General features: G+C 38.9%; 1 protein-coding gene across 1 annotated transcript in view; it reads right to left on the bottom strand.

Moving 5' to 3' along the window:
- LOC127631765 (unconventional myosin-XVIIIa-like) overlaps window positions 1-26,337 on the bottom strand; it is a 161,964-nt gene that overhangs the window by 44,849 nt on the left and 90,778 nt on the right. The window contains exons 14-28 of the mRNA XM_052110072.1: window positions 25,998-26,190; window positions 25,427-25,513; window positions 22,489-22,630; window positions 22,233-22,392; window positions 19,990-20,176; window positions 19,674-19,884; window positions 19,100-19,209; window positions 16,367-16,432; window positions 11,162-11,290; window positions 7,522-7,665; window positions 5,859-5,948; window positions 3,595-3,714; window positions 3,022-3,133; window positions 965-1,092; window positions 53-207 (exon numbers count right to left, since the gene is read on the bottom strand). Coding sequence (XP_051966032.1) covers window positions 53-207; window positions 965-1,092; window positions 3,022-3,133; window positions 3,595-3,714; window positions 5,859-5,948; window positions 7,522-7,665; window positions 11,162-11,290; window positions 16,367-16,432; window positions 19,100-19,209; window positions 19,674-19,884; window positions 19,990-20,176; window positions 22,233-22,392; window positions 22,489-22,630; window positions 25,427-25,513; window positions 25,998-26,190 — 2,034 coding nt within the window. The remainder of the gene's footprint in view (window positions 1-52; window positions 208-964; window positions 1,093-3,021; window positions 3,134-3,594; window positions 3,715-5,858; window positions 5,949-7,521; window positions 7,666-11,161; window positions 11,291-16,366; window positions 16,433-19,099; window positions 19,210-19,673; window positions 19,885-19,989; window positions 20,177-22,232; window positions 22,393-22,488; window positions 22,631-25,426; window positions 25,514-25,997; window positions 26,191-26,337) is intronic.

The following is a 26,337-nucleotide window of genomic DNA, read 5'->3' as shown; positions in this document are numbered from 1 at the left end:
TTAGTGCATGCCTAATAACATTTTCTCTCCATTCATTTCCTGGACAACTCACTTGTGTTGCTTCTTCTCCAGGTCGTGATTACGGCTCTGCTGGCCCTCTAGGTGCAGTTTAGTGTCCTGCAGCTCTGCTGTCAGTCTCTGGAATTTCTTTTTCAGCTGCTGCGCCACACGCTGCACCTCCTCATTGTCTGCCTGCAGGTCTGTCAGCTATGCAAACACACATACACAAATTCTCAGTGAATCTGTACAGGTAGATCTATCCAGTGTGTCTTGTCCTGTCTAAATGTGTGAGTTTCAGTAAGTACATACATATTTGAGACATTATATGCTGTTGTGTTGGTACATATTGGCAGTTTGAGTGAAGAGAAAGTAATGTCTTTATGATACATTTTACAGAACACTGAGTGGATAAGGCATTGGATTATGTAAGAGTGATGTAAGAAGAGATTATTATCATAGACTCTGGTCATCATTTCATTCCAGCTGCTGGAGATTGACCAAGGGATTTGCAAAACTATATTTTTTCAGAATCAACTAGATGATGGGTTGACAAAAAAACAGAATGATAGATGACTAGTTGATTAGCCGACCATTCTTATCCATGCATACCACAGATCCAGGCCTTCTTTATGACACATTTGCCATCAATTTGCATTTAAATCACAAGACAATGATTAGCTGGTTCAGGTGTATTTGATAAAAGCTGAATCTAAACTAGCAGGAAGGTACATCTCCATGAGCAGGACTAACTATTCCTATTTGAAGGGTTTAAAACTATAAAGGTGGTGGAATTGTGTGTGAACAAAATGTCTGTGTGTGTCCTGTGCTCTAAGGTGGAATTTGGCTTAGTTTGATGGGATAAAGAAAAAAGGCTTGCAAAGGTCCAAGGTGGAAAAGAAGCCAGAGCTATTATTGTCAAAGTGTGAAACAGTGATATTACGTTGAGTGTGTGTGTGTGTATTACTTTTCTCTCCAGCTGCCTCTTGTTTTGCTGCTCCACCTCTGCTTTGTCATCAAACTCTTGTTTGAGTCTCTTCTTAGTGAACTCGATCTCTCTGATGGCTCTCTCATACTTGAGTCTCCATTCTCCACCTACACAAACACAGTCAGTTTTCATCACACCTTAAATCTCTACCCTCTAACCCCTCAGGTGAGAGAACCTGGGCCAGATTGTTTGTTGTCATTCCCTGAAGAGATATGATGTTTAAACCCTGAAATTTCTCTGCAATCTTGTTGTGTTTTGGCCAACACACAACCCCCTGCTATTAAAGGAATATTCCAGGTTCAATACAAGTTAAGCTCAATCTAAAGCACTTGTGGCATAATGATGATTACCACATAATGACTCGTGCTTCCTTTTCTTAAAAAAGAAGAAGCAAAATCAAGGTAACAGTGAAAGAAAGGGTTAAAAAGGCAGAAATGTGACACTTGTAATTTTATAAAAGCACTTACATGAATTATTCTGTAAAAACGTATGTATTATTTGAGCTGTAAAGTTGTTTAAATAATAAATTTTCCACCATTAGTTTGTTGCATTTTTTTTTAAATAAAAAGTGGGAGGAGTTAAAATTCTTGTTTGTGTACATCAAAGTATTGATTCTGGAATATTCTTTAAATTTGCCAGAGGTCTGCTCCACTGCTCACAGAATGTGTGGTGACTGAACTGGACATTTTGTTTCTATGCAATGAAATTCATACATGTTTAAGCATGCTTTAGGGCTCAAAGGTTTTTTGTGCCACCATGTTTCCAGATTAAATGGTACTTGATTTTATCGATCAAGATTTGATTGGATCAGAAAGGGGTGCAGCATGTTAGGCAATGATACTATAGGTTAATATAATTTTACCTTTGATATAATTTCCCTCAACTGGCCATCATCATAAAATTAAACATTTATTAGAGGTGGGGAGATATTACATTTTGATGAAAGCTTATGAAAATCAGGGATAAGACATTTTTTACGAAAGTAAATGACATAAATTTTGATGTATTTGTTATCTTGAAGTCATATATTCAAGAATCATACATTGTATTTTTTATTCAGTTTATATTCTGTCTTAGCATGCCTTGATAGACATTAAAAAACACAAAGATCAACGACACTGAAAATAAATAAAGATCAATGAAATGCTGAATCATTTATATATGATAGGTTTAATGATTACAGAAAATGTGAAGCCAGTTCACACCACATCATAAATCAGAATAAATCTAATGTTCATGACTTAGCATTAAGCCTCTAAGATCAACTGAATGATATTGAGGTGAGAGATGAGAACAAGCCGCCGACTGACTGGCATATGTATAACATTGTGCCCTATTCATGAAAGTTCTGACAGTACTGATTCTGAGAAAAGTCCTATTGAGTATGATCACAGTAAGACTTCTACAGAGAACATGTTGGGCATGAACATAGATGAGAAACTGGAGGGACAGAGGAAGAAATTGTATGCAAAAGTAAAATGAAGGAGAACAGGGGAAGAGTGGCAGAGCTATAGTGGAGGGAATAACTTGAGATAAGTGAAAAATGGAAAAAGAAGTATTAAACAGTGTGTGTGTAAAAGAGAGAGAGATAATGAAAGAATGTTGGGACTTCTCAGAGCCCCCAGCATTTCCATATAAACAGCTTAATGAGGAGCAGCAGCTCTTGATGCTACAGGTTATTTTCTCATCTGTCTGGAGAAGCCACACTGAGGATGTTCAGCAACCCGGAACCTCTTACCACCCTACAGCTGATAGCCATGAAAATCCTCTGGCTAAACATTCAAATCCATCAATTGTTGAGCCTTTGCTCTAAGCTCAGTCATCATGAGGGCATCCCTTCACTGAGACCCCATTATACATTTGATAATTTAAACTCTATGGCTGAGGGCCAGCAGCACTGATGGAAAGGTGGCTGCATACGAATTCCCATACTTTCATTGCATGCACTGAATTTGAGGAAGAACCTATTTCTCAACCGTTGTTTAAATACTGTAGGTTTTGAGTGTTCTGACCAGGAAGAGATGTCACCAACTCACCTGTGTCGTCGTCATCCATTTCCAAATTGAGCTCTGATGTGTGTATAAGTCGTGCCTCCAATACTTCCATTTCCATAGACTCCATCTGCTTCTTCATAGTATCAAACTTTGCCTGAAAAACACGCACACACGGACACACACACACACACACACACACACACACACACACACACACACACAGCACATCAGCTCTCAGTTCTACAGGGAAATACCAAGGCCATCTGCTCAGATGGGCAACCCTGAGTTTAAAGAGACACATTTGCAACAATGTGTGTTGTTAAAGGCACTATACAAATAAAAATACACAACTCATACACACACTAGGCATAGAGACAAATACTCACTCACTCACTCACTCATTCTGTGTTCACCCATACACTGCATCTGTCAGGCTAACACAGATTTTTAATATGAGACAACATGATTTGTATACACCTCATGCTCTACTGCATGGACAATCGCACTGTCTGTGCATTTACGGAAAAACAAAACAAATTTTAGGCATGAGCAGTTTCCTTACAGTAAACCATCAAGTGAAAACTCTGTTTCTGTTCAGAAATATGTGTGTGGTACCTGCATATCCTTCATTTCTTTCTCTAGTCTTAGTCTCTCCGATGTCTCAGACTCCAGTAGCTGGGAGGCAGACTCGCCTGTGTTTCTCTCATCGGCGAGCTCAGACGACAGTTCTGTGACCTGAAACATGCATACAAACATGCAGATGTGAAACGTGTTTCCACTAGATGTGACAAATGTGCTGTCTCCGAACTCCACAGAGGAGAGAAGTATGATTCACCTCAAATACACACGTAACACTTCACATCTGTATCATGAACACATTATAGCAAATTATGTGAGAAAACGGAGAAACTTACTGAGAAAAACACAATAGCAAATGCAAAGGCAAAATAACAATTCAGAGACATAACAACAAATCAGAAAACACAACGCAAAACCCAGAAACATTTGTTTCGAAATTGTCAAAAAACATTTGTTATTTTTCGTCAAAAATTGCTGACATTTTACCAAGATATTATTTTCATATTGTAAAGGTTGTAGAAGGCCTCTATTAGATATGCTGACTTACTCAAGGTGAGATTTTCCCAAAATGTGGAATTATACATATACAGTATTCAATTATAAAAAATTAATAAAAAAAAGTTAAGTTAGTAAGATAAATTAAGTTTGTCATTCACACAACAGGAGGCCTGCTAAAATCTCTGTAATGTAAAAATTTAATCTTGATGAATTTTAGTGGTGTTTCTTATAAAAAGATAGAATACATTGTCCATGTAATTCGATAAACTTGGAAAATCTATCCATTGGCAGCAACCAGAACCTTCAGAATTTTGATTAATTAAAAACAAAAAAACAAAAAATAAATACAGTGTTTAAGTTATAACATGCAGGATGAATGAATGCCACCAACGTTTTAGCACAGTTTGTGGACTTTAAGATGGTCCCTTACACACTAGATGAACAATGAGACCATAGATGAACCTTGTACCTAAAACTTTCCCAGCTCACTGTTTTTACACTCTGTGGTGTAAAGTTTCTTGTTACTGTTTTCCCAAGAGAGAAAACTCTCCAAATGATTTTGTTTTTCAGTCAGTGAAATTTTGGCATGGATTTTGATATAATCAGTGAACCAATCCTGAAGAAAGGACTAGAACTCATTCACACAGCCAATCTGGTACCTACCCTTTCCATTTAGACTGAATTGCCAATGTGTTTTCTGAATTGTTGTTTTGCTTTGCACTTCACGTGCACCGTAGTATCATCCCTCACATATTTCAAACAAGGATGATGGCTTTTTGTGAAATGTGTGTGTGTGTGTGTGTGTGTGTGTGTGTGTGTGTGTGTGTGTGTGTGTGTGTGTGTGTATATATCTGTGAATGTGCACTATAGTTAGCTTAAGTTCATAAATATGTCCCAAGTAAATAAATTCGATCAAAACTCCCTTTGGGGGCAATTGGGAATGCTCATATTAGGAAAAACGTTTTCATAAAAATAATAAATATTGTTTTTATTAACATTTACATTTATGCATTTGGCAGACGCTTTTATCCAAAGCGACTTTCAGTGCAATTATTACAGGGACAATCCCTCCGGAACAACCTGCAGTTAAGTGCCTTGCTCAAGGACACAATGGTGGTGGCCGTGGGGTTAGAAACTGTGACCTTCCTGTGACCTTCTGATTAAGGACACAATGGTGGTGGCCATGGGGTTAGAACCTGTGACCTTCCTGTGACCTTCTGATTAACAGCCCTGTGCTTTTAGCCACTACGCCACCTTTTGAAGGTAAAGGGCAGTCAATACACATTTTCTCAAAACTGATTTATGACTGAAGGTGTGTCTCTAAGACTGAAGTTTGGCTCAACTATGCTCAGATTAATACGAAGCATGTAAAAACTGCAGTAACTATAAAATCCACAATAAATGCAAGTGCCTTTAAGCTGTTTTTCTGTTTTCGGTTGGTAGTTACTGTGTTTTGCCTTTGTAGGACAGTACGGTATAACCTCATTTACTAGGCATGGAATGTATATTTACTCTGAGGTAAATGTATGTGCGTGTAGGTGTGAAGGGAATGAGAGTGTGATGCATAGTAATAACTATGGAATAAAATGTTTTATTTATCGATGCCTTATTGTATATTGAGCATTTTTGTATACAACTGTGTGATATTTTCAAACGTTTTTGCCATGATAAAATTTTGTTTATCACACCAATAAACTTTCTTTGAATTTAATTTGAAGTGGATCTGAAGCTAATTTGCATTGAACTGAACTTTTAAAATGAACTTTAAAACTGATTACACTGAACTGAATTCGAACACAAACCTTGCTTTCCAGTCGGTCGCTATTAAGTCTTAACTCGTTCCTCTCCTTCTCTGCTTTCTCCAGCCTCAACTTGAGCTGCTGAATTTCCTCCTAAAAATAAACAGTGACACAGAGATATTAAATAAATGAAATACAGATCAAAAGAGAGAGATGATCTCAGGGTGACAACAAATGCAGCCAGTATTTAGAGGAATGACCATAGACAGTTGGACATTTGTGACACAATAACAAATAGCCATACATTGTGAACAACAGAGGCAGACAGGTAAGCTAAACTAAAAACATTAACAGAATGACAGACAGATAGAAAACCAACAACTCTATTACCGCTAACCTCCTTGCACTTTCCTTAACTTTTCTTTTGCTAACTTGAGAGAACTGCAGGCTACAGCCAATAGGTTGCAGCTCAGCAGGCTGTTTCTGCAGAGGAGATAGAGACTTGGTGTTTGTTTTTTAAAAGCAGGTTGTTCGGAGGCAGTGTCAGCACCCGTCTGTCTCTCTCCGGAGCACACCTGACTGCATGGTTACTTAGCACTCAGCGGGGATGTGGCCCAGTGGACAAAACATACGGTATGCACACGTGTATGCGTACAAGTACACACAGTCTGTGACATGCTAATGTACTCCCCAGTAGGGAGCAGAGTTGCTTTTGATCCAAACAGCTACATGGGTCATATATGCATACACACAGCCCTGCCACTCTCTACACACACACACACACACACACACACACACACACACACACACACACACAACACACATATACATACATACATAACTCTCTACAAACACTCAGATTGAGTCAAAGCTGCAGAGATAGTAATCAAAGAGATGGGCGCTTTGGGTGTCACTGAGAGCTGCAGCTGAGCAAAGACAAAGAGGGGCAGCAAAAGTCACACAGATGGGCTTTAAATTCAGCTAGACTACTGTAAAAAGGCAAAACCATGCATGACATGCCAACTGAAAGCATTTGAAGTGGTTAGGACAGGCAATGTCAGAGGGGGAGAGAGAGTAAGAGTTAGATAAAGGTATGGATAAAGAGAGATGATGTGTGCTTGTCTAACGACAGACTGATATATCGCCCAGACAGATCAATCTGCCAATATTTGGCATTTTGAGATTATCAGCTGTTACCCAATGTATACAGGGATAGTAAACAGAGGTTCATGCCAATAAAGTATATAAATAGACTGATAACTTGGCCAAACCAATTAATCAGACAATATTTTACCATTGAGATTATAGGCATTGGCTGTTATAGAATTACCATGCGCACTGGGCTGATGAACAAGTTCATGCCAATAAAGTTTAGAAATAGGCTGACATATTGACCAAACTGATTAGTCTGCCAATATTTGGCCATTTTGAGATTATCAGCAATCGGCAGCTGATGCGATAATCATGTCTACTGGGGCTTTTAACAGAAGTGCTTGTTGACCCAATTAGGTGTGCCTACTTACTCAAAATAAAAAATAAAAAGAGAAAATTATGAAATATTAACAAGTGCTTGTCAATATTTCATAATTTTTTTTTTTTTTCAGTATTCAAATTCAATTGCATTAAAAATACAAGCATTATAATGCTTGGCCATCCCAGTCTCTAGATATTGTTTTCCATATATGGAACTTCCATATATGGAACATATTGGCAGACCATTACTTACGTCTTTTCCTCGGATCTGCTCCTCTGTTAGCTGCACCTCGATGAGAGGTCGTACAGTGGTAAAGAGCTTCCACCACGGCCAACCCTTCACACCACGGTTTTTCTTGATGTTCTTCTGAATACAGCGAATGGCCAGGTCCTGGATCTAAAAGGCAAGAGACATACAGTATATGATGCAGGGTCTGCAAATGTATAACATTCAGGAAGAATGTGTGTATCAGTTTCAGACCTTGCGTGTTTCCTATCTCCGTGCAAGTGTGGAAAAGCTTAACTAGCGGTGGGCTGTCGTGACAATCTGTAATGCCTGTAAGTCTTGCAGCAGTGGAGTACAGTAGCTCAACCCAGGCAGAGCGTGTATGGACAATAACAGGCCTGTTTGGAGGCTGTGGGCCCCTCGGTCAAAGAGCTTCCCGTGGGGTAACTAGCTCTGAATGGGTCCTTTTCAGCTCCAATGCAAGATCTACAGTGCCTTCCGCTATAAGCCCAAGAGCGGGAGTCTCTACCCCATCATCAAAGGAAAGTTAACATTGCTAACATATTCACCCTTAGATATACTGCCCTAAACAGACAAAACTAGTAACATTAAAACTGAGCAAAACAGCTTCAAGGTTTTTTGATTGTCCAGCCAAATGTGTTGGGTTTTTTGTACCAAAAAGCTCAACCAATAATTTTGATGCTTGACCCCCCAAAAAACAGATGAAACCTAGAACAACTTAAGACCCACAGTTGCCTTGATTTAGTGTAGATTTTTAGCTACTGCAATTTTTCAAAAGAGGAGAGCTCCTGGAGTTGTACCAACAGCCTAAAAAATGCAGCTAGAAGCAAAAGCCCCAAGCCCCATGTGAGTAATTCAATTAAATTTCAGTGCTACTTGGCAGCTGATTTAAAGCCTGCATAAAGATTTACATGCTGTAGGAACAGGGACATTTCAAATAATAGAGGATTATCTGGAAACCCAATTAGACAGGCCCAATTCAGCACATTAACGGGATCCAGTCTGTATGTTTTGGGTTAGGTCACTACATAGAACAGAGGCCTGACATATGCACTGCAGCTCATTTGCCACGATTTGACCAAAACAAATGCCAAACAGCTATCTAAACAGCTTGTAAAGGAGGACAAAATAAGGAAGAGCTTCCTAATTAAAATTGCCGTCTGGTGGAAATGGGGCCTGTGAGCCCTGGAGCCGGGTAGGAGGATCTAAGTGTGACGATGAATGGATGCGACTCCAAGGCGCTGCCAAACAAGGTCAGCCAAAACCTCTACAACAGGTGTCTCTCATATCCACTGAGGTATGTAACAAAAATGTGAATACGGATCAGCAGGTGGCATTTTTCTGCAAGTACGACCACATAATTATTACACGGCTTGTAGACAAGGACATTGGAGCACATACAAACGCACACATGTTTGTGGGGCACCTGCTCAGACTTGGAGCAAAAGATTGTGTCTTTAGGCAATGAGTTAATTAGACACGCGATTGGCATTCAGCTAAATTCCCAGCTCCCTCTAGTGCTGTTTCCACTGAATGTCAAAGAAACTTGGGGAGGAGCATGCCACTAGGCTTCAAAGGACCAAATATGGTTGTTCTCTGTTTAGCTGCTCCCCACAGAGAGAAAGAGAAAAAGAAAGAGAGAGATCTAGGGGGACTAAGAGCTTTGAAAATACTCTTCTTAGATAGTCCAAAACAGGAACAGACTTCAAGGTGTTGCTATCCCCCCAGTTATCGATCTGAGAGAGAAACAAGCAAATTTATTTTACATTGTAGCAACTGTGGTTTGAGAGAGGAAGCAAAGTCCCACATATCTCTCTCTCCTGGTGCTGCCGTAATGACTCAAATTGTCTCGACATTGGTAAATATATCTAAATTATATCCTACATCTACACTAATTAAGAAATAATGGCATAGGACACTAACATCCTTCAACATCCCCTACACTCATTTTTAGAACTGGAGGAGGATATGAGACTGAGATTCTGTCCAAAACTGTAGTCGGTCACTCATTCCAGGGGTTCATGTAGTCTTGCGTAGCCAGACTTTTAATTATTAGCATAAAGTTTGGTCCACTTTGCAGCTTATTCTGGTTATGAACCACCCACTAAGGCTGGGTTCTTACTGTACAATATATGATTTTGATATCTAAGAAAAATTTGGGGATTAAAAATCTGAGCTTGCCAGATGTGAAATGCATTAGACCCTCAGTGAATGGACTGTTAGAGGTATGTGCCATCTGACGAGATATTCTACAGCAAAGACATTACAAATCACTAGTCTGATCTTTCAGTCTAGTAAGGAGCACAGGTTTCTGACAGGTTTCTACTGAACAGAATTACTTTGGGGACAGGTTGTTTGATTTAAAGGCATCCAGACAAGGACCTTTGGGGGGACAATAATTGTAGAGAAAGCGAAAAAACCAGCGGACCCTTCAGTAAATAAAAAGATGCAGTCCCAAGGACTTACTCAGAGAAGTAAAACAAATCTGTAAGTAAACAAGACATCCTGAGAAACATTTACAGCGATGGCTATAAAGCAGCTCACCTACAAATCGGTGTAACAAAAGACCCCAGCCTTACAAGGATCCAAATAAACAAAAGAGGAAAAAGAATAAAACACAACACTACTAATGTCTATATGATCCAAACAACAGATCAGAAGAGCAAAAAGCTCAGTTAAACAGCTACAACCTCTCCTACTTACATCAAAACCTCCAGTAAACAGTCTTGACTATTGTCAGGAGCTCTGCGGTAAATGGTAAACAAAGTCTCGCCAAGGAAAGCTCTCTCGGTATGTGTGCTACTCTGAAAAGAGAAGTGGATGTTGATGAAGCTGTAATGCCAAGGCAGCTGACCACCAAGGGCCAACTGCAGCGCAAGGAGCTCAGTCTGCAGTCTGAGCCACCTCCTCCTCTCTCCATTGACAAACTATAGTGAGACAGGGGCCCACTCTTCTCAAGAGTGAGTCGCAGGAAACTGTGGAATCAACCCTCATATCATGAGCCAATGCCATTCAGGACAGCGTGAGTTTAGAGGAGTGACGGAGTGTCAACAAAAAGGAAGGAAAGAGAGAGGGAGAAATTAAAGTGAGGGGGAGAGAGAAGAGCAAAAATAATCAGATATTGAACACAACAGTTCCGGAAGTAAAAATCTCATTAAAAACTCAGGTTTTCCCCAAGAGATGCACTGATTGAATGCCGTCTGTCAGCAGAGACCAAAGCCAGAGGGATTTACTCAAGACACAATTGAAAGTCTGATGGACTCTGAGACAAACTTCATGACAAATGGACATGCACTCAGTGTGTGGAGAACTCTCACTCTTGAGAAAGGGACTGCAACTCAAACACAAAACACTTCCACTTTTGGGGGGACCAAAATGTTACATTTCCATCTTTTTTATATTACTTTTTATACTGTTTGCTTGGGTACAGTATAAAGTGTAAAATTCATCTCACAGGATGTTTCTGACAAAATCTGGTGACACATCCTGATTTACTTAAAGCTGCAGTGTGTGATTTCTGCACCACAAGTGGTACCTATCAGAATTGCTAAATAATATATATTCCCATCTTCCCATCTTTTTCCCAATACAAAACAGTGTTATTTGTACATATGAATTGTCTTTTATTAGGTAAGGTATGACTTACCTTCCTCTTCTTAAAGGCCTGTCGAGCCAGGTTGCCCCTGCACGCAGCCTGAAACAGGGTGATGTTGCGTCTTGTCTGGATGTCTCTCTGCTCCTCCAGCTTAGCCAGCACACCTGCCCTAAAGAACACCTGCACATAGACCACTGCTGTGAGATACTGGAAATACAACAAACTGTCTCTCAATGTACATTTCACTGAATTCACAATGCTTGGTGTGCTAATGTCTTTGCGACCAGCATGGCTGAACATTAGAAGTGTTATGCAACTGACATGCGTTTGGGACTGTGAAGCTTCAGAGAATCTAGACTAGTGATGGACCAATATATCGGCCAGTTAAATTATTATGTACTTTTTTTGTGAATTTGAGATTATCAGCATCGAGAACAGATGTGCAAGTTTCTCCTTGTCTCAATTTAAAAATCTACCAACAGACAATAATTATTTTCAGTTTTTATTGAATTTTGAGTAAATGTTGGGTAAAATAAGTGTTTAATTCAAGCAATTTTTTGTAGGTCTCTTCATTAAATTGTATTATGTTTACAGTATAGGTACAACTCAGTGACCACTTTATTAGGTACACCTGTACACCTACTTATTCATGTGATTATCTTATCCAATCGTGTGGCAGCAGTGCAATGTATAAAATCATGCATATAAGGGTCAGGAGCTTCAGTTAATGTTCACATAAAAGAAATGTGATCTCAGAGATTTCGACCATGGCATGATATTTGGTGCCAGACAGGCTGGTTTGAGTATTTCTGCAACTGCTGATTTCCTGGGATGTTTACACACAACAGTCTCTAGAATTTACTCAGAATGGTGCTAAACACAAAAAACATCCAGTGGATGGCAGTTCTGCATACGGAAACCCCTTGTTGATGAGAGAGGTCATCAGAGAATGGCCAGACTGGTACGAGCTGACAGGCTTCGGTAACTCAGATAACCACTCAGTAAGCAGAATAGCATCTCAGAATACACAACATGTCAAACCCTGAGGCGAATGGGTTAAAACAGCAGAAAATCAAGTCAGGATCCATTCTGTCAACCAAGAACAGAAAGCTGAGGCTGCAGTGGGCCTACCATCTGTGCTCCTCAGCTGAAATCGAGATTCATCAGATCAGGCTATGTTTTTCCAGTCTTTAACTATCCAGTTTTGGTGAGCCTGTGCACACTACAGTCTAAAGTGGCCACTGAGTGTATATATCGGCATTATTTCAGACATCGTCCACCCTGCTCTCTATATATCCTCATCAACCAATAAAAAGTCCAATCTGGTCTAATATGGACAATATAAAAAATACACTGATTACTTTACTATTTATATTATATTTCTGCCATAGTCATACATTCACTTTCCCACAAAAAAGCCCTGCAGGCAAAACTTTAGTCAGCGTCTAGGTGAACATAATTCTAATTAAAACCGCTCTGGATCCGTGGTATACCTAAAAGACTGCACTAGGGGGAAGTTCTGCATTGAAAAAAGGTTTGGGACTTACAGTGGGGTTAAAAAGTTTGAGTTCACAAGTAAAAATGCATTTATTTTGCATTTTTCTATTTAATACAGTTTTGTCCATTACAAATTATTGTATATTATCAGCATAACATTTGAGTGAAAAGTTGAATAGAAAAATATATATCAGATATATAAAAGATTCAGTAGGTTTGATGACAGCATGCACTCAGCTTTTTCCAAAATCTTCATGTTATCCCAGCATGATTTGAGAATATCATCAACGAGTTAACATGGTTAATTTGACTAAATTAATTATTTGATTAGTGAGAAATAATGCAGAATCTTAAATATGTTTTAATTTTACATCATAATCTTTCTTTGTTTAGCATTTTTCTAAATCTGAAAACTTGTTTTCAGGTTTAAATTTGTTTTTAAATCCAAGAATTTCAATCAGGACTTTTAAATGGCACTGTATATAAATAGAGAATGAGAGAGAGAGAGATGGGAGGCTAAGAGTCCACTGCTGCAATTACTACTCATCAGAGGGAATGGCAAAAAATGCCTCTTGGTTGAGGCTTTATCAGGAGCTGTTCTGCAGCATAATCTTCCTTTTTACATCAAAGGCATCAGAGCATTTTAGTGGTGTAGGGTCTCGGTTATTGTTATTTCAGGAGGCAATATCTCTGAGCTCAGAGCAACAGATCATACAGGAAAATGGATTGTTATGAAATGATTCCATATTCATGTTAAGTTTGACAGCATTCAGACCAAATGGCATTGGGCTGTGAACCCTTCGGTACAGCAAAAAAATAAAAATAAAGACAATACATTTGCATTAAACACTCCACACAACCTTTTACAATCTCCGCAAATTAGAACACCAGGGATGAGCTACCTGGGCAGCTAATACAGACATATTTGTACACACGTACACATACACACACACACTTGTCTGCTTTTAGGCAGGTGTAATATCAGAGTGGGACCTCTCCACCTCAGGAGAGTAGAAAGGGAAAATTGAGTTTCGTTTCTCAATGTCAGTGTAGATGTGCTGCAAAAAAGACCTAACATCACTTCAATGATAAATCTATCCCTGGTTCTCTTAAGTTGAATGTAAAATTATATTATTCATGCCATCACAGAGTATGTATAAAACACTATTTTAGAGAATTACAGTATATCATAAAAACAGAGCACTATAAAGCCACTCAGTTGTGATGTCAATTTACGTCAGGTTCCCTTAGGAATTTTTAATGGGTTTTAAGAACAGAAATTTTCAATTTATGAGAAAAATAAAGTCTGAGGTTAACATTTCTTATGTTATATTTTGTTCTACAACTTAAATGACCACAATCAAACATGAATTTTGATACCTTTTAAAAGCACACACTTTAGTATCTTGCTAATTCAAGAATTGAAAAGAGCGTAAACTCGCATCCTTGTGGTAATTGTAGTCCTTCTTTAGCAACAAAATAATAATAATAAAAAAACAAAAACATTTTGCTACAAAATGCACCTTTAAGGTATGACTGTGTGTAATTTGTTAACTGTGTGTAATATATTAATTACAGACCTTATTTAACCAAACAAAAAACAGGAGGAAAAATATTACTCTAAAAATTATTTTATTCCAGGTTTTAGGACTTCAAACTGAACAGATCCATTAGAACAGTGAAGTGCCATGATAATATCATTCAGCAATGTCTTTGCTGCATGTGACCACTGAGGGCATGTGCTTACTAGCCACATCGCCCCATGACATTCACCCAGCAGGCCATGGGGGTGCTGTATTGGGGCCTTTGATTGGACAATTTTTTCCTCACAAGAGCACCAGCAGTCAGCACGGTCAGCTGAGTGGAAAGAGCCATTCATGAGGGTCAAAAGGCAGCCTTTGCCATAGAGACTAAGAGCATGACAATCCTCACAAAAGGATAGGGGCAACAAATTGTAATGGAAAGGAGCAAAGAGTGGAGCTTGTGTGCAAGTCTGTGATTTAGATGGATGTATTGTACTAAGGTGGCAACTGTACAATGACTGTTTTCAGCAAGGAGTGGAGGCAGTTCAAGTTTTGATGGAGCTCCTTCACATCTACAGAAGCCTAATAATGTATTTAGACACTTTTGGACACTTAATGTCTGGACGTTATTGCATTCGATACAAAATATCAAAGCAAGTGGCATTTGCAAACAGATTAAGATTTTTGTTCAGAACTAACTGTTCCTAAAATAAAATTATGGGATGTAATTCAGTTTACACAGGTATCCTAGCACAGAAACCACAGGTGCAGTTCATCACATTATCTATGGACATGTTCCACTAAATTTGACAACCAGAATGTGTTCAAATACATTGTCTTATTTTTGAATTTGAAACCTAAAATGTTTTGCTTGAAAAGTGTGTTTTTGCTATATTTATTTCAAATAAATGCCATTTGGATTAATATTGTTTTATAATGCCAGAGACATTGAATACATATTAAGAGTGGCTTAAGTGCCATAATATTTCTAGGGAAACTGTACATCCAGTCAACCATTGGTGTGTAACATAGCTATTCTATTTTCTAAATTAAACTGATTTATCACCATGTTTTTACACTTACCCTTCCTGAATCTCCATAGTACACTGGTATTTCAAAATTATGGCCGTCAGCTAATCATTTGTGTATTTCCTGGAAGCGAGTTTTCCTATCTCTCTGTGCTGATTGGTGTTTGTAGAGAGTTATTGGCGTGTGCCAAGCCAGAGCACACCAAACAAAGAAAGCTGGTGCCTGCCAGAATCAATCTTTCCTTTGCAGAAGATGCACAAAAGGAAGGAGCTTGAATTCTGCTTTAATCATACAAAGTGTGGGGGAGACCCAGAGTGCAATGGGGCAGCCTTCCAGACTGGCTCAAATCATGCCCGCTTATTCTGAGAAGAAAACGCAGAATAATTGTCTTTCTTACTCTGACATGCCCGCCAATGAGGCCTGCCAGCCACGTCCCATCTGCAGCTTAGCATTCTGGGTAAAGCGTCGGTCCAGAGCAGAGTGCTTTTCATGATGGGAGAGGAGGAGTCCTTTTGGCCAAAGCCCACCCTTTCACACTTTTGTCCAGATGTGAGCACAGCGGCAGAGCGGATTAAAGTCTGTCTGTGTCTGAGAGGTGTAGAAGAAGTGAAAGTTTCGGCAATCTAAATGGAAATCATGCCATCTGTTTGGAACTGATCCTCATGATTCAGGCTGAATCTGTATGCCACAAACTGACTCAATGCACTGATCCATAACATAGAAGGATTGAACACTTGTTAATTCTTTTTTTAGATAATTTAAGATTGATGAAATATTTGATGGCACTTTTGATTAAAACTTGTAGATGACTCATATAAGCAAGTAATGAGCATTTTCCAGGTCAAGTATCACTAGCTACATTATCATTTTAAGGTTTTATGGTTTAAAGGTGAAGTTAGGCAATTTCTCCTCCTTTATCAACACCAAACAGAATTGCAAATATAACAAACACTCCCCCTGTTTTCCACTGGTTGGACAAAAAGTTAATTCCATCCAAAATTCTAATGCTGCGGTGTTGGGATGCTTAAAAAGACCAATGTTGTAATAGCACCACTGAGCCACAGTGTTTAACACAGTGCTTTTAGGGAAATCAACCTACCAATTGTCTCTGCATATTAAGCTGGGATAAGTAACTAACATACTTTAACAATGAAAAATTACACACTTTCCCTTTAAAAAGGACATTGTATAGCAAGGTATTACTTACTCTGCTCAGGCCCATGTGATAGTTGTTTTTTTCCAGCTCAAGAGACTCCAGAAGCTCTTCGACAGCCTAAAAACAAAAAGCCAGACACACAACACACACAAACCCATAAGACAGACATTAAGACCTAGTATGCTATCCACCTCAGTGCACAAAGCAATACCCTAGACAGACTCCATGAGGGCAGTGTGCTGACATGGCGCTCTCTCCCCTTCCCTTGGGAAAACAGGGTCACAAACAACTGTGTCTTAATATCTGACCTCTCCTCTCCATTCACCTAACTGTGCTTTCTTTTTGACAGGATGGCAGGTAAATAACAACATGGCAGGGGACTAAAGAATCTCAGTGGACTGATGACTAATGGCTAGAGTTTGAGATAAAAGCACAGGGAGGTACTGAGAGCTCTCTGTAGGGGCACTGGGGCTTGCTGGCGAACAGGTTCAGTGGAGAGAGACAAGCAAAAGGCCACATCTCAGACTGAGCAGCGGCAGATAGATCACAGGTCTAAGGGGGAATCTGCTGATGTTTGGTTACCAAAGAGAAACCTTGGAAAAGCACAACTAAAGCAACATGTAAACAAAGAACAGTTTCCTTAGATACATTTCTGTCAGCTTGTAGCATCTCTTTCTGAATACTATAAAATGATTACCTGTAGCCTAAATAGATAGTGACTATCAAAAGTTTGGACACACCAACTCATTCTTCATCATTATATTCCAAATGTTATGATATGAATGACACAAACTATGAAATGACACAAACGTAGGTATAGGAATTACAAATTGTAGTTACAATTTTATTTTTATCAAATTAAAACAATTTTATATTTAAGATTCTTTGCAGTAGCCACCCTTTAATTACAGCTTTGCACACTGTGACGAGGAGGAGTGCGTGGCCGAACCGTGACTACGCAGTTCGGGACAGAGAGAGCCACATACAGCTGCCATGTGTGCATTAGTGTTCTGTGTGACTTTTTGTTTAGGTTCATATTAAATATTAGTTTGACTGTTCAGCCGGTTCCTGACTCCTCCTTTCCCAACTTTAACCATGTTACATTGGTGCCGAAGCCCAGGAAGGAGGAGGGATGTGCTGTCATGGAGTCCTCGCCACTAATATCCACCCAAAGGAGCAGCCGTGGCCATCCGATGGCGTGTCTGGGAAATCTGAGAGCAAGTTTTTCTCTCTCTCCTTTATCTCCTCACTGTCGCTCAGCCTTGCCCTTTCCTTCTCCTTGTTTTTGTTTTTCCCTCCCCCCACCCCCTTCCCCAGCCCCAGAGGCGGGGAAAAGCCTGCCGGAAGGCGCAGCCAGACTGACAATGAGGAAGTAGGCTAATCAGCTGAGGAAAGGGATAAATGCAGTGGAATGTGGCAGTTCGGGAGAGAGAGAGCCACATGCAGCTGCCATGTGTGCATTTGTGTTCTGGGTGTCTTTTTGTTTAAGTTATTATTAAATATTATTTTGACTGTTCAGCCGGTTCCCGCCTCCACCTTTCCCAACCTTAACAGTGTTACACAAACTTTGGGCATTCGCTAAACCACTTGCAAGAAATTTCCGCTTGGGATACTTTTTTAAACAATATTGAAGGATTTCCCATATATTCTGGGCACTTCCTCATACTTGAAGCATGTGCACACACTCTGCGCATGAATAAAGCACAAGGAAGTTTAATCTTGCTTCAAATCATGATCGCCAATGAAACACAATTTGTAGGGCAAAAGGAGTTACATGTTGGTCTGTTTCTCACCCAAAATGAACCGTATCATTAAAGAAGAAAATGGATAAAACTACTTGAGTCATATGTATCACCTTTATGCTGCCTTTGTCTTTTTTGGAGCTTAAAAGTGTTGAGCACCATTGACTTGCATTGTATGGACAAAAACAACTCATATCTCCATACATCCTTGAAAACATATATAGAAACAAAAATGCAACCAGTGCTCCTTAGGTATAAAATCCATATCTTTTGGAGCTCTTTGGAAAAGGGATAATCTATCTCATGAAAAAAGATTTATCCAAGGCACTCAGACTTAAGTACAAATTTAAGAAAGCCTTTATTAATCCATGGCCAGAATAATTAAACACCATGAACTGACGTATTGCAGCTAGAAAGCCTTCATCAGGGTGTGGGGGGAAAATAGTAAGGGAGTCCTTAAATAATGTGACTAATTTGTGTCATGTGACATTGTCACATGATAGGACCACATGATACAATCACCTGACAGTGACACCTTCCAAGTATCTCCATCAAAATATCTTGGTTTATGTTCCGCAGAAGGACAAATAGTCATACGTGTTTGAGAAGGCATAAGAGTAAATAATTAGATGATTATCCGTTTTGGATGATCTATTTCTTTAAGCATGACTCTTTAAATCAAAAGGTTTTTAGTTTAATGAGAAACATACAGTCAGGTGTGTCTACATTTTTGACTGGTACTACAGACACACATATACATTTAGATACACAGTAAGTTCACTTTTAGGATCTTCACCATAATTAAAGTCTTTGTAGAGTCAATAACAGAAGCGGGGTCATTGATAGGACAGGATGCTGCTCTGAGCCATGATTAAAGATTTATTGCCCTGTCACCAGAACAGTGCTGAGATTAAGAGCTAAAAGATGTGTAGTACAGCCAATTAATCAACAACACAGCACTCTACACTCAGCTCTGTCATAATCATGGAAGAACAGCTCATGAAGGAGGAGCAAAGCGGAGTACACATAATAGGACACTCACACTTCTCTCATCAGTTACGATGTAGTTCCGCTCATGTTTCTTCATCAGGTGGGGGGTCAGTACGTCAAATCGACGACGGAACTCAGAAAATACCAAATGATCAGGATAACCTTGAGGTAGGGTAGAGCAAAATGATGTGAGCTTTACAAGATAATGTGTTTGAGAGTTTCTAAAAGCTACAGGGTACAGGTTCAGATCACAATGATGAGGGCATTTTGCTGAGTCAGGGCTTTGGGCTGAAATGTGCCGTAATTTCGAGAGGCATTTTGCTGAAATGTTTTCCAAAAGATCACTCAACAAAATAAGCCCATGGACGTCTCTAAGACAATGATATCAAACACACTAGGACTGTTTTTGGAAAATAAGCCCAACAAAACCTCAAAAGGTCAACAAACCCTGGGAGAACCCTGGGAGAATAACAAGATATTCTGAAAAATTAAACCTGCAAGGAAAAGTTGAACTTTCAAATCAGTCCTCTCTTCACAGATTTTTATATATTCCCTTCAAAAAAAGGTCAAATATTGATAGAGAGGTCTTTAACAGTCTTCAAGCTTGCATTTTCCACATTTCTTACCTTGCCGGTAGATTCGAAGCGTGTCGAGCAGTTTGGAGCCACGGAGCTGTGCTCGGAGCAAACACACATCCAGCTGCATGAGGCCTGTGTCACAGCTATCTCCATGGGTCTCCATCTTCACCTTCATATCCCCAGTCAGAGCCTCTGCTTTAGGCACCAAGCAATGCACAAAGTGCACCCTGGACCGCCTCAATGTGTCTATCAGTGCATCCTACAAGACAACAAAAAACACACTCAAAGTTCACAAAAGATGGTGTTGTTTGAATTAAAACAGATTATCAAAAAAAGATTATCCAGTATAAGGCCTTGTACTGACCACTTGCAGTTTAATCTGGATGCAGAGAGACTTTTTTTTCACAGCAGCCACGCCAGTGGTGAAGGTCTTCCTCATGCTTGTGGCTCTGCGTAGAGCCAGCTGCGACCCGCCCTCAAGCCCAGCAATAGAGCCTGACAAAACTGTGGCCCCTCCTGAACGCCCCATAAACAAGCCACTGATGTTCTTCCTTTAGAGAGAATGAACAGGATCTATGAGTATATGTGTAGGATATATGAAATACATGGGATATATGGGTTGGCATGAAATACTTTTGGAAAGTTGTCTTGTACTGCAGTGTACTCCATCTAAAACAATTTTAAAGAGCATTTTGCTCATTCTTTTACAATAATTAAGGATGGAACTTTAATTACTTGAGATTAATTGAGAGACTACATGAAATACTAGTGTCGTTAAAATCTTGCCACACCGCAGAGCTAGTGAAGTGAAGCCCCAATCCTGTTCCAGTGTTGTTTTTTCTTAATCAGTTTATTATATCTAAATACCTCATTGTGTAGAACTGATTGGGGTTATTCTTTTATATGTAAAGAAACACAAACCTCTAACTACACAATATTTCATTATCGGGCAGCCAAAGTACATTTTATGACTAAGTGCCCAAAGCTTACATCGATATGCGAGCTCCGGAAACAGGTCTTACCTCGATATCATGTGGCATAACAAATCTCATGTGACCCATTTGAATTCTACATGGCAATTTTCAATTTTAAAGTGCTATGGAGCAATTAAACTATTTGAAACGGCTACAGCACTGACATTCTGAACAGCACGGACGAGAGGAAAACAACTGCACCAGCATCAATTACAAGACGTTTCACATCTACACATCAGCACACCCTTACTAACATTTATAACAGTAAACTTTAATTGATTTTTAAAATTACAACTATGGTAGTTGTATTAAAGTTTATGCTATTATTTTTTCATAACAAATAAACAGTTTATTTTTTAAGAAAGACTACCTAACTAACAATCGAGGAGAAATCCATGGTCTTAAATATGGTACACACAAGGGCAAGTAGGCTACAATGTATGAAGAAAGTAATTTGTAATACTGTAATATATTTCCTGTTCTAATGATGTTTGATATAAGCAAAAAAACTGGCCTGGTTTGGATTCCTAAATTCTGATAAAAAGAAAAACAATATCTGGTATGAAGTAGAAAACAAACATATTTACTTTTGAAACACATTCCCAAATCAGTAAAGTGGTATACTCATGAATAGTATAACTAGCCCTATAGAAATAAAGTGTCAAATTAGTTTAATTTCTCACCACACCTTGAAGTACAAACAATTCTGTTGAGTTCAGAAGTTTCTAGATGCTCAGATGATCAAAAATAAATATTACAAACATGAAATGCTACAACTTCTCTTAAATATTAATTGCAATTATGAGGAAAAAACCAGCATCGCAATGAACGTGTACGTCGGACACCACAAAGACCATTTTTGACCCAGGAAAAATTCTGCTTTACACATTTTTTCAACTTGTGTCTGGACTATATGGATTTAGAGCTCTTTTTTCACTTCAGTTGTAAAAGGATATCAGACCACTTTTCAACCACAGTTATTTTTTTGGAACCCAGTTAAGTTAAATATGATTGTAATTTAATATGAAACAAACAAATAAATAAATAACAATAAATATTTGTATTATAAATAATGATAAACATTAAAATTGTATTATATGTCAGTTCTGTATTTCAGTCATAATTTCTTAACTTTAAACCCTGGGGCTTATTTTGACAGAACATTTCAGGAAGAAGGTGTTGTTGGCTTGTTCACAGAAGTTTAATATGCTTTTCATTTAAAATCTGATGAATTGCTCTGGTTCCGAACTCAATGCAAGTCATAAGCGAACCGAACTTTCAAGCATCTACATCTGAGATGTATTCTGTGTGGAGCACTCACATATCTATCTATGTGTGTGCGTGACACAACAGAGCACCGCTGAATTACTGAAGCATGCTGCATCATGCTATCGGATATCTTCAAGAGAGTTTAAATAAAATATAGTTATTTAAACTATTTTAATAGAGCTTTTATTGTTCTTTCATGCCATTTTGGAGCTTGAAGGTAAAAACTTCAACTAACACAGTAATTGATTTGGATCTGGCTTGTCGGACCAATACCTGATCCGGTCAAAAAAGTCAGTATCTGAACAGATACCGATCAAAGTATCGGATCAGTGTATCCCTGAATAATTAATTATGAGAGTCTTACTTCTGGGAGTCCTGCAGTAGAATGGCCGCATTCTGGGAGGAGGGGTTTTGTTTGGCACGGCTCAGCCAGCCCCGAGCATCATACTCCACCCAGTCAGAGCCATGGCTGTGACCCAACATGAAGTGATGTGCCTTCTCACTCTTCAGTAGCAGGGCAGGACCTGAGGGATGCATTGAACCCATTAAGTTGCATGCATAAATGTGCACTTGTTGTGGTGTGATGGTGGGTATGTATAGGAGATGTAGCAAGTTTTGACCTTTACTTTCTCCATCCGCAGGGCTGTAATAACTGAAAAATCTCTCCAGCAGAGTTTCCTCTGAGCCCCCAGGCTGTAGAGCTTCCTCCTCCATCAGCCACAGCAGCCCCCTTGCCTCATCTGTTCTAGCTAGTGTCCGTACCTGAATCACACAGATATAAACACAGATTCTTGAAAATTCTGTTATAGCCCAAACCTAGAACGGGAGTCATAACAACACGGGGTGCTAGAGGTCACAAGTTCAAATCAAGGACGAGCCCCCAATATATATTATGACCATTCTCTTGGTTTAAGGTGCAACATAAAAAGGGCAGCAAGGTCACCGATTCAAATCCCAGACGAGCCCCCAATTTATATAATGACTCTGATCTTGGGACAGGGTGCAACATAAACAGGGTAGCTAGAGGTACCAGATTCAAATCTTGGATGAGCCCCAAATTTTTATTATGATCTTGTGTCAAGGTGTAAGATAAACAGATGATTATTTCCATGTAAATTTTGTTTAATCCATGGAGTAAAGAAAACTTCAAAAATACATAAGAAATACTCATCCATATACAACCCAAAAATCTTTTTTAGCAAGATGCCCTTTTACAAAACAACTCAACTATGCAACACAAGCCATTACAATACGCTAACACACATTGATAAATGCTGTGCATGGTTTAGATTATTTTTCATTTCATATTTCGATAATGACCTCAAAGAAAACATTAGTCATTACATGAAAGCAATTACTATCCTTTATAGAATAAGAGAGAGAAAACGAAAACGAGGGGCAAAAATTATGAGCTATTAGTCATGGGTTCTTCATTAATGGCCTGTATTAATTAAGGGCTCCAGGGTAGTCAGGCAGGCATTTTTACACCTTACAATCTGCCTGTCTTCTTAAGCAATTAATAGCAGTAATGGCTTCTCCCTCGTTCTGCATTACCACAGTGATATTTTGCAGGGGCTGCTGAATAACTGTTTAAGAGGCCAGTTAAGAGACTGTCTTCGGATTGCCTTAGTTTCCACCAAAGGATAATTAACTCTTCAGGGTTGTTTTAACGTGCACTCTCAATTACTTGATTTTTAAAGTGCTCATTTGACAATTTATGAATTGCTTTCAAACTTTATCAAATTGACAGAGCACAAGAAGAATATAAGACTGTGCAGGCAGTTGTGTTTTTATTTCTATTACAAGTCACAAAACTGTAATTGGCACCCACAAAACTCCCTAGTGAAGATGATCTGGAAACAGCATTGCAGGACAGTTCATTTGCACTGACAAAGCTTTCCAGTATTTTGTGCTGAACAGTCCCTTAAAGGAATAGTTCACCAAAAAATTTGAATTATCTCATCATTTACCCTTATTCCATCCCAGATGTGTATGACTTTCTTTCATCTGCTGAACACAAATTAAGATTATTAGAAGAATTTCTCAGCTCTGTAGGTCCATACAAAGCAAGTGAATGGATGTAAAGAAAAAAAAAATCACACAAGTTAGCATTAAAGAAATCCATAAGACTCCAGTGGTAAATTCAAAGTCTTCAGAAACTAGATGTTAGGTGTGGGTGAGAGATTCATAATGAAGTCCTTTTTACACTAAATTCTTGTAACTGCTCAGTCAATCTCCACTTTAACTTTCACATTCTTTTTGTGTTTTTGGTGATTCACATTATTTGTGCATATTACAGAAGAATATGCAAGAATATTAGAGAAGAATTTCTAGCAAAAAAGGACTTAAATATTGAACTGTTTCTTACCAACAACTACCTTAAAACACTGGAGTCATATGGATGACTTTAATGATGGCTTTTTGTGCTTTTTGGAGCGTCAAACTTTTGGCACCCATTCACTTGCATTTTATGGACCTACATAGCTGAAATATTTCAGCTTTACAGAAGAAAGTCATACACATCTGGGATGGCATGAGAGTGAGTAAATGATGAGAGAATTTTCATTTTTGGATGAACTATCCCTTTAAAGACAGATGTGATTTCTAAAGTACATGTCAAAACAGAGTTTTTTGTTGCCGTAAACAACAGCATTGCATAGGGTACCACTGAGTTGGTGGTTAATTTTGTCGCCTGCAAGGCTGGCAAGTAGCTCCCTGGTCTCAGTATCACTCCAGGTTGCAGCCATTGCCATCTCCTTTTTTGTGACTTTGTCTGTATACAAACTTTCCCTTTCTTCTTCACTAGTAAGCTCTCCCTGTCAAATAGTTGCATGATAACAAGTTGATCACTATGACACACACCCTTCTCTGCCTTTGTTCACAAAGACATGTTGCGGCATTGATCTCGGCAATGTTACTAGTGTGTGATCCTGGGATCAAATTTTTCATCATTGTGGCTCTGGCTGGCATTCACACTAAAGGCTCTCCTGCAATATGCCAGAATCAAAGCCCAGTGGAATGCAGGTTCTGATACACAATAATTATATTACTTATGTGAATACAGAGGACCATTCTTGCACATTTTGTAAAAGAGACAATGTCATACAAACTGCTACTCTTTCATTAACAAAGATGCTGAATGCACACACAAGAAAAAGCCTGTCTTGTCTCATTAATATCTCACAAAGCCACATTCTTGGCATGTAGCTTCTTCAACAATTGGCAAGATAGGACAATGTAAAAACTTGCAACAGATAAAAACTTTAAAACTTTGGCGGCAAGTTTTCACTTAAATTACAAACTATAGGACACAACAGTCATCAACAACAACTTTCAAAAAGTAATACAATGAATTTTCCCCAATGTTTTGGCAGACAATGGAAAACATCAGTGATTCAAGTCACTGATGAAACTGAAAAGCACACATTCACCAGAAAAGGTCCCTTTTGGGACAGGCTGGGATGACTTACAGAAATCTGAGGAGGTAAGAGGAGTTGGCAAGAAGGCAAGAGGAGCTGGGTAGGAAGAGAGGGAGATGGGAAGGAAAGAGCTGCTTACCAATGCTTGGGTCGAGGCTTGGTCTATAGCTGCTACAGACAGTGACGTACTGGACTCTATGTCATCTAATGCAAGCTCTATGTTTTCCTAAACAGGGATAAAGGGGGTATTAGTCAGCTACAATATTGAGCTGATTTCATGTTAATGATTTGTGAGAAGTGTCTAAGGCTAAAAATCAGATTTTCTCATATTCTATGATCTGTGACCAAAATATTTCCAAGTACGAGGCTTAAAATCAAAATCGCTCAAAAACTAACCATGAAAATGTAAGGCTTTTAGGTTATATACTCATTTAAAGTACTGATTAAATGGAATCTATAATTGTCCCATGTACATAGAATGAATATCGATTATGGTAACAAGGCAAGTAAATGTGATTATGATAGCTTAGACAAACATATTAACATATAATAAACACTTTACACATAGGTTGTAATGAAATCAACACTGATTTAACTCTTGCTCTTTAACAATTTGCAATTATTAAGCCTATAATTAAAAGATAATAATTTGACAATAATTTGATGGGTGTAATGGAACAGATATTTGCATTGGTTTAGCAGTTGTGCACCTCTTTATAACGTTCCAGCTCCTGTACAAAGGTGCGTTCATGGAAAAGTGTTTGGAGCCTCTCTTGGGCATAGTTGTGGCACAGTTCCTCAAAGGTGGCGCCACGGTCCCGCTTGGCTAACTTTGGGTTCTGGAATCCCGGTGTGTCCACAATGAGCAAAGAGCACAGGGAATGCTGACTCGACTTCAGAGATCTAAACCAGCACAACAGACAAATGTTATGTAGGTTAGGTTTTGCAAACACTACTGCTGCTTTTTGCTTTTTTTTTCACAAATAAACCAGGGATGCAGACAAATTAATTAAGAGTCCAAAGGGGTCCAAACACTTTTTGGGGACACTG

This window comes from Xyrauchen texanus, chromosome 38, assembly GCF_025860055.1.
Source record: "Xyrauchen texanus isolate HMW12.3.18 chromosome 38, RBS_HiC_50CHRs, whole genome shotgun sequence".
Lineage (NCBI taxonomy): Eukaryota > Metazoa > Chordata > Actinopteri > Cypriniformes > Catostomidae > Xyrauchen > Xyrauchen texanus.
This window is presented reverse-complemented; position numbering and strand designations above follow the sequence as displayed.